The sequence below is a fragment of the Trifolium pratense genome, linkage group LG2 (assembly GCF_020283565.1).
Source record: "Trifolium pratense cultivar HEN17-A07 linkage group LG2, ARS_RC_1.1, whole genome shotgun sequence".
Taxonomy (NCBI): domain Eukaryota; kingdom Viridiplantae; phylum Streptophyta; class Magnoliopsida; order Fabales; family Fabaceae; genus Trifolium; species Trifolium pratense.
In genome coordinates this window covers 7,923,626-7,938,830 of record NC_060060.1, presented here as the reverse complement: position 1 = coordinate 7,938,830, position 15,205 = coordinate 7,923,626, and the positions used below count along the sequence as shown (strand labels likewise).

The 15,205-nt window shown below is 32.1% G+C and overlaps 2 protein-coding genes across 2 annotated transcripts; one reads left to right on the top strand and one right to left on the bottom strand.

Annotated features, from left to right (window-relative positions):
- The first annotated feature begins 1,438 nt into the window (after nucleotides 1–1,438).
- LOC123909981 (disease resistance protein RML1B-like) lies at nucleotides 1,439–9,064 on the top strand. The gene is made up of 7 exons (XM_045960953.1): nucleotides 1,439–2,263; nucleotides 4,222–5,314; nucleotides 5,547–5,849; nucleotides 6,003–6,309; nucleotides 6,461–7,585; nucleotides 7,944–8,032; nucleotides 8,111–9,064. The coding sequence occupies exons 1-7, from the start codon at nucleotides 1,767–1,769 to the stop codon at nucleotides 8,915–8,917; spliced, it is 4,221 nt and encodes a 1,406-aa protein (XP_045816909.1). The 5' UTR covers nucleotides 1,439–1,766; the 3' UTR covers nucleotides 8,918–9,064.
- A 160-nt stretch (nucleotides 9,065–9,224) lies between these two features.
- Nucleotides 9,225–14,218, bottom strand: LOC123909982 (linamarin synthase 1-like). The gene is made up of 2 exons (XM_045960954.1): nucleotides 13,544–14,218; nucleotides 9,225–10,278 (listed from the first exon to the last, which is right to left on the bottom strand). Exons 1-2 carry the CDS (start codon nucleotides 14,037–14,039, stop codon nucleotides 9,335–9,337), a joined length of 1,440 nt encoding a protein of 479 aa, XP_045816910.1. The 5' UTR covers nucleotides 14,040–14,218; the 3' UTR covers nucleotides 9,225–9,334.
- Between the last annotated feature and the right edge of the window lie 987 nt (nucleotides 14,219–15,205).

Sequence of the window (15,205 nt, the reverse complement as noted above, 5' to 3'; positions counted from 1 at the left end):
ACGTCAAAGACATCTGTTATAGCAAACCAAATCAAGTGTTTCACCTCGGATCCGCCATTGCCTGTCACCAATGTGCCAAACATATTGAAGTGAGTCCAAATATCTTCAAAAGAGATAGCGTCCTCTTGCATCCAACAAAAGATTTTCCTCCACACTTGTTGCGAAAATTGGCAGTTAAACAACACATGATTAATATCTTCGACCTCTCTAAAATAAAATGCACATGACAACTCAAAAGGATTGGTGAGATGACTCCCCTGCTAGCTAAAGCCACGCAAGTTGGCAATTTTGATAATAAGAGCCTCCGTCCAAAAATTCCAGCCTTAGACGGTACATCCTTTAACCACAACCTTTGCAAAGCCATGACAATATCGAGATCAATGATCGTCGTCACAAATATATTTTAAAAGAAAGCATACCCATTGAATTAAGTATCCATTTCTGTTTATTTTCCCTCCCCTTACCGACTGAACACTAATAAGTACAATTCATTTTCTTAAAGAACAACATCTTTGTTATGCTTAATATCTTTAGCTTGGTTTGTATTTGTATTCACTTTGCCATTTATTCAAGTAGTTATTTCTTGGCGAAATTACCCGAAGCCTACACTTTTTTGAATCCGGCCAATTGTAGATTTTATCCAAGTAATACCCTTACTATTTTTTCTCTTAGCTTTTGTTTGGCAAGCTGCTGTTAGTTTTCTATGAGATCTTTAAATTTGAATAATATATGAAAAAAATTCTCAATTTTTTATTCAAAATCTTAAATTATATAACATTTTAACATTTTTAAAGATCAAATAAGTCTTACGGTGTGAATCCTTAATTCCAAATCAATTTTTTTTTGGATAGACAATAAAAATTTTATTATTCGATTGGAGTCCACCACCAATACGTAGATCTTGACCGTGGATATCCAAGAAAAAATTTGATAATGGTAAAAAAGAAAAGAAAAGAAAGAGCTCAACTCTTTACTACAAATCAATTTCCTACTCGGTTAATCGTAATCCAATATAAATGATTTGGAGACACTCATAATATAGTGTACCTAAATATTATACTCCATTGTAACAAAAAAAAACATTATACCCAAATATTGTGCCTAATCGTCTCACTTCTTTTTCCCATAATATTTATCATATTTGATTGTTTTAAACAAATTATTAAAGGACGGTAAAAAAAATTAATAGAAATATTTCTCCCTATCAAGTTCAGCGTCAATTACTACTGAACCAACTAATATTTGGCAGCATTTATTTGTTAAGAAATCAAATATAGTAACAATATTTTGGAACTTGTGTAGTATTCTTTAATTAGTACTCCCTCCGTCCCAAAAAGAATGACCCAGTTGACCGAAACACGCATGTCATTCTTTTTAGGACGGAGGGAGTATGAGCTAGGAATCGTTAAAAGTAATCATGATTAAGTGGAAAACTGGAGGACAAGAGGACTCGAGCAGATCTGAAGTCATAAACACTAGTCATCAAAATATCAGCTAAACAAAAAAATCCTAGTAAATATTTTCCTCATTAATTACCAACTACCCCAAAGACAAAATTGCAAACCATATCTCATTAATTATGAAAAAGAAGAAAAGAAAGAAAGACTTTAAATTCTGGAGGGGCCAGGTCCCTATACCATTGAATGTGTCTCTCTGCCCCTGCTTTATTATCTCAACCATTTTATTTTTTATGCATAATACTCATTTTTTCTAATTGTAAACAAGAAAATTTCATCCAAAAAAAAAAAGGCAAACCAAAAAATTAAATGACCAACTTTGATGTTTCTTCTTCTTCTTCTTCTTCTTTGATGTTGTCCCCTAAAAAATATGATGTTTTTCTTAGCTTTCGAGGCGAAGATACTCGCGACAACATCACAAGCCATCTTCATGAAGCGTTGAAAAATAAGAACGTTGAAACATATATAGACAACAGACTTGAAAAAGGAGAGGGAATTGGGCCATCACTCATGACAGCCATTGAAGAATCACATGTTTCTGTTATCATTTTCTCAATAAACTATGCTTCCTCCAAGTGGTGTTTGGATGAAATTGTGAAGATTATAGAATGCAAAAAAGAAAGAGGACAAATTGTGATACCTGTGTTCTACAAAATAGATCCATCACATGTGAGAAATCAGAGAGGTACATACCAAAACTTGTTTGCGGAACATCTTAAGACCAAAAATAGTTACAAAGTGTTCAATTGGAGAAGTGCTCTCACAGAAGCAGCTAATTTGGCTGGTTGGGATTTTCAAACTTATAGGTATATATTCATATTCATTCAATCTTTGTTTTATGCTGCAAAGGGATTTTGCTTCTTTTTCCAATTGCACTTTTTACTTTAATTTTTTTTTTTTTTTTTGGTAGAACACTTTTTACTTTAATCTATCAAGCTATTAACTTCTTAAAAAGAAACTTGTCTTAAGGTCTTAATCCTCCGATTTCTATGATAAATGAACTTTGGTGCAAAGTTCGATTAAGCGGTGAATATAATTTGATAAATTAATATTTTAGTCAGTATACGAACTCAGATTTTTTTAAAAGATTTGTCCTTAACTATTAACATATCAATAATAAACTTTTATGTTTTATCTTTTCAAAATATCTTACAGGCTTATATATCAAGTTATGAACTATGTATATAATAAAAATTATACATCAAATTTAGTCAAAAAATAAAAAAATTATACATCAAATTGTCTGTCCTTCTTTTCAAGTTGTTTTATTTGAATAAGATCATTAACTAGCTAGTATTATTTTTTTTGATAAATATCATTAACTAGTAATTAAAACTGAGTAAATAAGCAACTTAATTTTTGAATTTTTACTCATTAATCAATTTGGTCTCAAATTTATCGAAATAGCTAATTTCCCTTAAATTTCTGAATTTATATCAAATTAGGCCCTAAATTATCTCTGATAAATGAATTGGTATGAACTTGATTTGACATAACTTTCATAACTTGAGGGATGTTATTGCTGTTTTGATAAATTCAAGGACAATACAAAATTGATTGATGAGTGAAAATTCAATTAAAATTATATAGTTACGTGAGTTTAGCTCAGTTGGCAGAACATTGCATTATATGTAGTGAGCGGAGTTCGAATTCTGGTATCCCACTTATCCACTTTAAGAGTGAAATATCTAACCACTAAACTACTTGACCAAAATATGTCTAGTGTTATTAGTCAAATTTTAGCAAAAAGTTGTGTTCTTGAAATTTTTTCTTAACCTTCCGATTTTTAAAGAAAATGAGCTCTATGATATGAAGTTATGTTTTCTTGAACAATTTGTCTTTAATTAACAATTTGAGCAGAACCGCTTAATTAATCATCCTTGAGCCCAACTTGGTTGATAGTTTTTTTTTTTTTTGACAGAACTTGGTTGATAGTTGATACATGGAGATTTTATTTTTTTGGACCAAATTTATGTACAGTTTCATATACACAATTTTTACTGTGCTAGATACATGGGGGAAGTTATTTTTATTTAAAAACAATTTTCTTTTTCTTTTTTTAATTAAAAAATATAAATAACTTACTTTTTGTGAGAGAAACAGGAAAAACTGCATCTAAGAAAATGCATATAAGTTTTGTCCTTATTTTATTTTTTTTTTTTGAGAAAGTTACAGGGAGATTTTAATGTCAAGCAAATGATACTTTTTTTGTTTTACAAAAAAAAAAATTCACTCAAGTCCGTTTCAACAAATGACTTTTTCAATATGATATATAAAATTAAAATAATATCATGATATTATTATTTAAAAAAAAATTCACTCAAGTCCGTTTCAACAAATGACTTTTTCAATATGATATATAAAATTAAAATAATATCATGATATTATTATTTGTGATGTGTTAAAGAAAACACTTCATTCGTCCTATATCATTGTCACTCAAGGTCAATGGATACATACATGTCAACAAAAGTTGTAAATAAATAAAAACTTATTTGGATGCTATATTCTTATTTACTATTGAGTATTGATCAATTTCAAAAATGCACAGTGGATTATGATTAATTTAAAAATGATACACATAAATTAGTTTATAATAAAATTAAAATAAAATAATCAATATTAATGCAGTAACTAACAATTATCGTGGGGGTGGAGATAGTAAGATATTTTTATTATTTTTTACATAAGCATTTAGTTTTTTCTTTTATTGGATTGAATTGTTAATCATTTCGTTACTCTTTTTATCATTTTTATATGTCAGGTCTGAATCTCAATTCATTAAAGATATTGTTAAAGACATTTTGCAAAGATTGAATCTCATACACCCAATTGAATTAAAGGGAGTGGTTGGAATTGAGGAAAATTATGAAGGAGTTAAATCATTATTGGAAATGGACTCACAAGATGTTCGAGTGATTGGGATATGGGGCATGGGTGGCATAGGTAAGACAACCCTAGCAATTGCTTTACGTGCCAAATTATCTTCTCAATTTGAAGGTCATTGCTTTTTAGCAAATGTAAGGGAACAAATAGAGAAGAATAATATAGATTTCTTGCGCAACAAGCTTTTTTCAGAGCTGTTAGAGGAAGAAAATCTTCATGTTAATGTACCAAAAGTTGAATATCATTGTGTGACCAATAGGCTTAGACGAAAAAAAGTTCTTATTGTTTTGGATGATGTGGCTACATCAGAACAATTAGATGATCTAATCAGCAGCGATTGCGATTTTTTGGGACCAGGAAGTAGAGTAATTGTAACCACTAGAGATAAGCACATAATTAACCATGTTGATGAAATATATGAAGTCAAGGAACTTAACAAAGACAATTCTCTTCGACTTTTTTATTCGAGTGCATTCAAAGAAAAACATCTTAAAAGTGGATATGAAGAGCTCTCGAAAAGTGTAATTGCATATTGCAAAGGCAATCCTTTGGCTTTAAAAATTTTAGGTGTGCGTCTTCGTTCAAGAAGTAAAGAAGCGTGGGAAAGTGAATTGAAGAAGCTCAAGAAGATTCCAAACATGAAAATTCAAAATGTGTTGAAATTGAGTTATGATGAGTTAGATAGTGATCAACAAAACATATTCTTAGATATAGCATGCTTTGTCAAAGAAGAATCTAGAGATCGCGTGACAAATCTATTGGAAGCTTGTGATTTCCACCCAGTTATTGGAATTGAAGACCTTGTAGAAAAGTCTCTTGTAACCATTTCAAATAAGGGTACGATACAAATGCATGACTTAATACAAGAAATGGGCTGGAATATTGTTCATCAAGAATCCCCTAAGGACCCTGGAAGCAGAACTCGATTGTGGGATCCCAATGAAGTGTATGATGTACTAAAATATAATAAGGTAAGTTATAAAATGATATTTTATAAATATATGAATATTTATTAATTAATTTGCACAATATTATATAATATGAACTTGGATTCTCTACAACAGCTACATAGTACAACTATTGTAAAGGATCAACACGATATATATTCTCTCTACAACTGTTGCAAGTAGCAGTGTGTAGAGAGAATACCTTAATAATTATTATTATTATTATTTCCTATTAATTATTTTTTATACTTGTCAGGGAACTAAAACTATAGAAGGAATAACTTTAGATATGTCTAAAGTGGAGGATCTACATTTAAAGTCTAATTCCTTTACAAAAATGTCTGAGATGAGATTTCTCAAATTCTATTATGGAAAGTGCAACGGGACAAGCAATATATATCTTCCAGAAAACGGTCTGGATTCATTGTCTGATAAATTGAGGTACCTTGAATGGCATAGATATTGTTTGAAGTCTTTGCCATCAAAATTTAGTGCTAATTTGCTTGTTGAGCTTTCCATGCCTTACAGCAACCTTCAAAAGCTTTGGGACGGAGTTCAGGTAATTAAAGTATTGTATACATGAATGTCATAATGTGTTTGGTTGAGTTTGTAATGAGAGTGAAAATTATATATAGCTAACGGGAGCAACTAACTTTTAACCGCTGTAACAACTTTTAACTGCTGTAACTAATTCTATGATGTTTTTTTTTAGAATCTTGCAAATTTAAAGGAAATTGACCTTAGATTCAGCAATGAGTTGGTTGAGGTCCCAGACTTGTCTAAGGCTACAAATTTGGAATGGTTGGCACTTACTGGTTGTAGAAATTTGTGTGAAATCCATCCTTCAATTTTGTCTCTCGACAAGCTTAAAGATCTCGAATTAGAAGGTTGTACGAAGATTGAAAGTTTTCATACTGACAATCATTTAGATTCTCTTCAAACCATCCAACTTAGCAACTGCTCATCTCTGAAAGAATTCTCAGTCACTTCAAACAAACTCGAGAAACTGTGGTTAGATGGTACTATTACTATTCTTGATAGAAATAGTTGACAAGAGGGAAAAAAAGAATTATAATATAATTGTGAATACACGGAAAATTACACGAAGATTTACTATATATATAGCCAATGAAAATAACTAATCTAGCTGATGTAACTTATGTTTTACAGGTACATCTATCAAAGAATTGCCCTCATCAATTTTGTGTTGCCAGAAATTGAAGATGATTGATCTACACAATTGTGATAATCTTGTTGGTTTTGGGGAAAATGAAAACTATATAGAAATTGGTTCTCTTAGTACTCTAGTTCTTTCTGGCTGCAAAAAACTCAATGCATCGAATTTGTGTTTCAACTTCAAACCATGGCAATCAACTTTAACATCATTGAATTTGGAAAATTGTTGCAACTTAGAGGCACTTCCTGATAGCATTGGTTTACTATCATCATTGCAATGCTTAAAACTAAGTGGAAGCAATGTTAAAAGTTTGTCACCAAACATCAAAAACCTTAACAACCTTAAAGAGCTAAGGTTAGATAATTGCAAGAAACTCGTGTCCATGTCTGTGTCTGAGCTTCCACCGTCACTAAGATTGTTTAGTGCTATCAACTGCATTTCTTTAGTCTCGGACCTTACTACGTTGGACATACCTTTTGAACATAGAACTAAACCTCAACCATATTATCAATCTGTGATCTTCCCAGGAGGTCATGTTCCTAAGAGATTTAGTTTTCATTCCGAAGAAAATCATCATCTAGGTTCAACTTCTTCAGTAACTATTAGACATCTTCCAGAACATGGTTTATATGGTTTAGTGTTTTGCATTGTTCTTTCCGAGTCAATTGATCAGTACCGATACGCTCAATGTTCTATTTACCAAAATTCCAAAAGAATAGGTGTAAAATCTGCCTCTTTGCTTAATCTTGTTATGCATTTGGTTACGGATCATGTGTTTCTTTGGTATCTTGATGTCGGAAGTGGTGCTAAAAACATTTCTTTGCATAGTCAAATACAAGAAAGTGGAGCATGGGATAATCCTTGCAACATATCCTTTGAATTTTCACTTGAAAATGAGGAGGGAGAATGGTCAACAGAGAGGATAAAGGGTTGTGGGGTGTTTCCACTTTATCACTTAGAAGAATCTAACAATTTTGAAGAGATGAATGAGTTGCATGTCACAACAATTGGATGTGATCATAAAAATGAAGAGAAGGAATTACATCAAACTATTGTGACTCACATTCAGGTTGAAAATTTAGACTCCAATAAAACATCTTCCTCTCACATTTTTGTAGGTATGAAACTTCACCCACTAGTAGAATAATATTTATCATTTTTTACTATTAACAATTAAGTATGAATGGTAAGCCATAGCCACTAGGCTTGGTCTAGTGGTGAGAGATTTGGATAGGCTGCTAGAGGTCATGGGTTGCCATTATAAACCAAAATAAAAAATAAAAAAATTAAGTACGAACCGAACTTAACTATGGTAAAATCTTGTGTTTTGTTTTCTGTTTTGCCTTTTGTGACCACTAACTGATCTCCATGATTAGTGGAGCCTTTAATTTTTGTTTCTCTTATGTAAGGCACATCTTGTGCTTTTGTTTTGCATTTTTTAATGATTTTTTTTGCCTTTTCAAAAAAATAAAAAAGTTCCAACAGCAAATGGTTCCAAGACAAAACCACAAAGTTTGGAGGAATATGATTTCTATACAAATACAAGTTCAATACCACAGAATCAAGTAAGCAACTTAACAATAGAATTAGCACCACCATTGCTCATTTGCTCCATTAACAATTTTTTTCATTGCTTGTCTCAGTTTGACACTGCAAGAGCTTCCAACATTATGAATCCAAATCAGACCATTGAAATGGTGTCAAAAGAAAAAGACTTGACCAATCCGCAACTCGAACAAGATTCTTGGGATCCAATTTCAGAGCTAGAGAGTTTGTTATGTGACAGTTATGATTTGTCTCCCATGTGCACCGACTCAACAACTGTTTCGGTACTCGAAGATCCAAATGTGGGAACAATTATTGAAAATCTAGAGACCCTTTTGGAGACACCACTTGAAATTTTCTCTTCAGACAATGAAGTGAAGCAAAAGTTCCATAAAATTTTGGAACAACTTGGCCAATTTGAAAGCCAAATCCCTATTAGGCTTCATCATGTTATTTGCAAGTTAAGAACTTTCATTGAAGGGGTTGATGTAAGATTTGTGAATGCTCAAAAAACTATACAAGATTATGATCAATTGCTTCAATCAAGGTCTCTTATATCAAAGAAATTGGAAAGTGCCAAAGCCAGAGAAAAGAGAAATAATTGTGAAATATCTCGAGGTAATATACAATTTGAAAAGATCAATTCTGAGATTGTTGAATTAGAACAAAAATTAAGTGGTCTTGTTGAGATTAGAGACAAGTTGAAGAGAGATTTGGAGCAACGTGAAGTGATAAATAACAAGATTAAGACAGAGGTTGCACAAGATTGGGTTCCACAGTGCAAGATTGTCTTAACAAATTTGAAAAAGTATGAGACTTCTTACACAGTGGCCTTAACCAACAAGAAGAAACTTGAAGATGAATGGATTGATTTGAAAAAGAACTTTGCTACCAATAAGATTTGATATCTCAATTCATGCATATCATATAACATTTGTTTATTTTGTCACCTTTGGTTACAAGAGGAGAATCATATATAGTCATGTGCTCCAATTGCTCAAATATCAAATACATTCATATTTACATTTGATCATTATGACAAACTTGGCCTATTTTATCTATGTAGCAGTATTAGTCTATATTATAGCTAGAAATTAGTATCACATTCTCCATAAGATTTTATTAATATCAATCATATAAAGATTGATTAAGTGAGAAGTTTTTATTCATAAAAAAAATACTGCATATAGTCAAATATTAGGAGAGCTAACATTGATAACATCAAAAATATCAAGTGGAAATACTTTAGCTAAAAGTAATAGAACAAAAATATTGCATCTCAACAAAATATAATCCATATTAATTAGACTAGTATTTAGTATTCAAATAACATTTTGATGAAGAACCTGCTTAATTAAGTTATGAAAATTATTGTATGATGATTCTCCTTGATCAGTAGCTTCGGTAGCTTTCTTCTTCCACTCCAAGCACTTACGTCTCATTTCTTTTCCCTTTTCTCCTTCCATCATTTCCATCACAATTTCTGTGATTTCATTCCTTTTCACATCATGGTTAATCTCCACTCCTATTCTCCAAGTGTTGCATAAATACCTGCAATTTGTTTGTTGCTCAGCGAAGAAAGGCCAACAAATAGTAGGCACGCATGCAGAAATAGCTTCCAGTGTAGAATTCCAACCACAATGAGTTAGAAACACCGCAACAGATGGATGAGCAAGAACTTGGTCTTGGAAGCACCAATTAGTTATGTATCCTCTATCCTTGACCTCATCTAGAAACTCTTGTGGCAATGTTGTAGTTTCTTCACCCATTACTGTATCTGGCCTCATTATCCATAAAAATGGTAACTTGCTATTTGCTATTCCCCAAGCAAATTCTTTCAATTGGTGATTTGTCATAACAGTTACACTTCCATAATTAACATATAGGACTGAGCCGGGTTTCCATTTATTTAACCATTTTATGCATTCGGGGTCAGTTTTCCATAAACTTGAACCACTTGCCTTAAAACCATGTTCCTTCTCAGGAAAGTGTCTACCAAGCATGTGAAGTGGACCAATGTTATATATGTTTGGATTTTCTGCCCTAAGGGTGTCAAGGGCATCACCTTCCAATTCTTCAAATGTGTTGATTATAATTGTTGACGATCTCAAACAATTTCGTGCCCCAGAACCTTGGAAATTAAACATGATATCATTTAGATCGGTAACTCTTATGAAGCTTGGAAGATCTTTTAGTCTGATATCTTTCATTCCCGAGATCCAATCTAAACTTGTTTCCAAAGTGCCATCGACAACAAAATTTTCATCTAAAATTTTGACAAAAGTAAGTTGTAATTAAGAGAAATTTTCAAAATATAAATTTGGATGATTGCAGTGGTTAAGTTTAAATTAACAACATTTGTTGATGCAGTGTATCACTTGGTTTAGTAGTTGTGATTGTTGGGAATGATTGTATGTTCACAAGTTAAACCTTATTATGAGTTTTTTAGTATTTTACTGTTGATAATTTATAAGACGGAAATTTTATATTTATTTTTTGTAAAGTAATGATATAATTGTTTGGATATAGACATGTTAACACATTCTACAATGTCATTGTCCTTCATCAAGTACTTTGAGTTTCTCTATAAATACAAAATACAGACACTTTACTTGCAGATATAAGAATACGAAATTCTTAATTTTTTTGAGCCAAATTTCAATTTAAGTTATTTCAATCATTTCTTTTGTTTTCTAGTGCAAGATAGCAATTCATGAATTTATTGTCTAAACTGTTACGAGTAATTCATTTGTTGACATTGTATACTTTCTTGTGACATTAACATTGGTTGTTAAAGTGATTTTAGAGTTTGTTATGAGTAACAAAATTAGTTAGTAAGAGTTAGTTACAATTTTGAGAAAATTAGGGAAGTTAGTCAGTGGTAACAGCTGTAACTTGGAGTGTAAGTAACAACTATATATGCTTGTATCATTGATCAAAGTGTATAATGAGAATGTGTGATTCTTCCCTAACATTCATCTTCTTTGTTGGGTTTTTGTATGTTGGCTACATTTTGCAAAAACATCTTTTAGCCAAGTGTTGAGACATATGTACATACATCATGTGTTGAGACAGGTGTGCGTACACATTGGAACAACACCTGTGTGTTTGACTGCGCGCCAGCTAGCGTTTTTATTTTCTACTCAATCTTTTGAAGATTTGATTGAAGAATTATTTCGTGGTGACTTATACAACAAGGCGCACGTGATCAATGTGTTTCTGAAGGCAGCTAAACCCTAGTTCTATTTTCTAAAGAAATAAAATAACTTTTAGAAAATATAATATTTATTTCAAAAATATATCTGCTGCTGCAGCAATTTTGAAGACCTAGTTTCGTCTTGAAGCCCAAGCTAGTCTTCTGCTATATAAAGGGTGTTGCTAACCCTGTTTTATACACCGAAACTTGAAGCTAAAATAGAATATCAAAGATGTAGTCTTTTAAGGGTTTCGTGTCTTTAAGCCACTCTCTAGGAGAGTTGGTGTAAAGTGAACCACTCGGGTTGTGAGATGGTCACTATGTCTTCACTCAGAAACCTGTAGGTAATGAGTTGAGAATTGTACTTGGAGGAAACTTTTAAGCAACTCCAAATTGTGAACTTAGTCGTTGGCTAGATGTTAATGTCATTGAAGTGTGTCTTCATCTTTGTCAAGGAGAGTGTCTCCATTCTGTTGTTATTGAAATCCTTACTGGTTGTAAGGTTGAGGGGAGTGAGACGGGGTCTCATATCTAGGAGTTCCTAGGTAGAAGTTGCATTGGGTAGAGATTAAGTAAGGAACTGTAAACGGGGAAGTTTAGCTCTGAATTAATACTGCTGATAGTGAATTTCCTCCTGGACTGGTATCCCCCAGATTAGGTGACGTTGCACCGAATTGGGTTAACAATTATTGTGTGTTGTTTATGCTTTTCAGTATCTGTTTTTAATGTCTTGCTTTATTGTTCTCTCTTTTAAGACAAGTGTTACGACAAGTGTCTGAACATATCGTGGACAACACTTGTCTACTGTGTACCAGAATTTCATTCTTCATTTCATTTTGTTTCTCAGTCTTTCATAACTCACAAAGTGTTCATTAGTGTTCATAAGCTTGCAAAAGTTCAGTTTTCTGGTTTTAGGCATCGCGCTTATTATTGTGTGTGTGTGTGTTCACAAAGTGATTGTGTTCCAACATAAACTATCATTTATCGATATATTTAATGCGAGTGCGTAATCCACTTCAAAGATTTCAAGATATCGTAAAAGTGATTATAAAAAAATATCTTAGAAAATTCAATTTAGTTATAAATATAAAATATATATGATAGATTAATTAGTTATAGACATGACTCAATTAGTCAAGATATAAAGAGAACCAGAAAAAACAATTCGGATTTGCCTTGGAGTCGGAAAACTCAAGTTTGAACTATTTGTGTGTTATATTATAGGCTTAATTAATAAAATGGTCCCTTAAAGATATTTTTGATTTTATATTGGTCCCTTAAAGAAAAAAATGTCTAAATAGGTCTCTTAAAGAAAAAAAGGTCCGAATAGGTCCCTTAAAGACATATCTGTTAATCAGTTTGGTCCTATTTAGACCTCTTTTTAGGGACCAAACTGATTAACGGAGATATCTTTAAGGGACCTATTCGGACTTTTTTTTCTTTAAGGGACCTATTTAGACCTTTTTTTCTTTAAGGAACCAATCTGAAACGAAAAATGTCTTTAAGGGACCCTTTTATTAATTAAGCCTATATTATATATATGAAGCGTAGTTCATCATGCTATAGAAATTCAAAATATCGTTTTAGTCAATGAAAATGTCATCGGGAAAATTATTTTAAATAAGTATAGGTACTACGAAAATGTTGCAATTCCATGTTTTGTTGTCTTAATGTCTTTATCGTTGGTTGTCTTAGTCTCAAGCATGAGGTATTGGGCACGCCAGTCAATGGTATATAAAATAATCCACAATTACAAACTATCATTTTGGTTGAATGTGTGATTTGTCGTCATATTTTTTTTAGGTTAAATAGTATAGTAGTTAGAATTTCATATTTTTTTTAAGGTGAATAAGTGAAAGTATCCGGATTCGAACTTCGATTTATGCAATAATTTGCAATGTCTCTGCCAATTAAGCTGTATATAACACATTTGCAAAATTTTTAATTATATATTGTTTATTCTACTATACTAAATTGATGTTTTAATTCAACTTGAGAGAAAATTTTGCATAGTTATTTGTTAATTTGAGCAATATAATTGACTTAGAAATGAATTTAAAATTCAAAGATTAAAACAAATAAAATGTAATTCAATTTGGATTTGATTTTTTTTTTAACGAATATCTATGTGCCTAATTGCAAAGATTAATTCTTCGCCCAATTGGATAGTAAATTTTTCCTAAAAGTTTTAACGTCATTGCATGCCCAAGTCAGAGATCGAATATATAACATTGGATAAACTAGAAGAAACTTGCATCATCTAAACATGAGTACTTAATTTGGACTGTTTCATTAATAAGATTTGATCAAATTAAATAATACCATTTTACTTTACCTTTGAATGGAAGAATTCCTCTTTTAACAAGTTCATCAAACTGCAAATGTCCCACAAAGCCACAAGCAGAAGCAGTCCAAAATTGCAACTCTTGAATCCCCAAATCTTTTGCTACTCTTCCAGCAAAACCCGAAAGCGCATCAGCAATTATGCAAGTAATTGGAACATGAAGTGATGAAGTTTTCAGCTTATTCAAAAGCTCTTTAAAAGGAGCATAACAATTATTCTTAATTGCCTCACACAAAGGTTCAACATCTTGTGTTGCATCTTTATCAGATTCTGGTAAACCATCAGGTATGGTCTCAAATTGAAAATCTGGGAGACCCTTTACAAATTCTGCTCCAAGTGATTTAATCAAACGTTTGTGGTTGAATTCAGTGTTGACAAAGGTTATGTGGAAACCTTTGCAACGGAAAAGTTTGGCTAGTTGCATCATTGGATTCAGATGACCCTGTGCTGGAAATGCAACAAATACAGCATGTGGCTTAGACTCCATTTTTAACAAAATTTGGTTTTTTTTTTTTTTTTACAGTTTTAGGAGTGCAGGGTGGGATTGATATTTTTGTGGGTGAAGAAGACCTAGACAAATAGTTCACTGGTGACAGGTTTTATTTGTGTGTTGATAAAGGCAATGAGGGTAGGTGAGGTATGTATAGTTTTCCCTTCTTGTCGTGTATATATAATGGAGTAATGTTTTATGTTTTGACTAAGCATATTTTTTGTTACAATTTTGACTAAGCATATAATGCCATGTTAAGGATAATGTTTTTGACTAAGCATATTTTGTGTTACAAAATTTTGACTAATGCTTTCTTGTTAGGGAATATCCATATGTGGGATAAAATCATATATGAGTCTATGGTATATATTTTGAGATGATTTTGTTTCTTTATCTTTGGGTAATTGAAGAGTAGGTCTGAAATTATAAGTATTATGTGCGAGTTATAAATTTAGTGTCTGCAGGGATTGAATCTTCAAGAATATCACCAATCATATCTATGAGATGGATTGAATTTCAACTTTTATGGTGGCGTGTTGACACATGTGGATATGGATAAACAAATGAGTTTTGAAGAAGGCTTTCAACGCCCACTAGGCATGGCAATAAAACTCATACCCGCGAGTTGACTGGGTTTGGGTTTTCCCCGATTTCAAAATATGGGTTTGGGGCGGGTAATGGGTACATTGATACCCACCCCGAACCCGTCCCCGAACCCGTCCCGCTTATACTAAAAATTAGATTTCACCTCTTTTAAATTAGAAACGCTTAAACAATCTCTTAAATTACGTTGATATATTTATTTTTTATTTTAATTTGAGTATTAAACAAACCATTTTCTCTATTTTTTTTTCGTTATTTAAAAAAATATTGTTGAGAGAAAATAATTTTGGATATTTAACTTTTTTTTTAATAAAAAAATACTAAAATATAATCTAAATTCATGTGGAAAGAGGCGTAATGGGGATACCCGAAACCCGATGGGATACCCGATCCCCGTTGGGTATGGGTTTGGGGTTATCATTTTTATCCCCGCTCGAATTTAGGATGGATTTGGGGAAACCCGAACTTTATGGGTTTGGGTTTGGGAAGGGCAAAACCCGTCCCCGCCCCGCCCCATTGCCATGCCTAACGCCCACACAACCCAACTTTTTACTACTCTC

Excerpts from the sequence above, each read along its gene's own strand:
- LOC123909981 (XM_045960953.1), top strand. The coding sequence starts at position 1,767 with ATGACCAACTTTGATGTTTCTTCTTCTTCTTCTTCTTCTTTGATGTTG. Across the intron at positions 6,310-6,460 it reads CGAGAAACTGTGGTTAGATG|GTACATCTATCAAAGAATTG; the intron begins GTACTATTACTA and ends TATGTTTTACAG. Across the intron at positions 7,586-7,943 it reads TTCCTCTCACATTTTTGTAG|TTCCAACAGCAAATGGTTCC; the intron begins GTATGAAACTTC and ends AAAATAAAAAAG.
- LOC123909982 (XM_045960954.1), bottom strand. The coding sequence starts at position 14,039 with ATGGAGTCTAAGCCACATGCTGTATTTGTTGCATTTCCAGCACAGGGT. Across the intron at positions 10,279-13,543 it reads AGGAATTCTTCCATTCAAAG|ATGAAAATTTTGTTGTCGAT; the intron begins GTAAAGTAAAAT and ends TCAAAATTTTAG.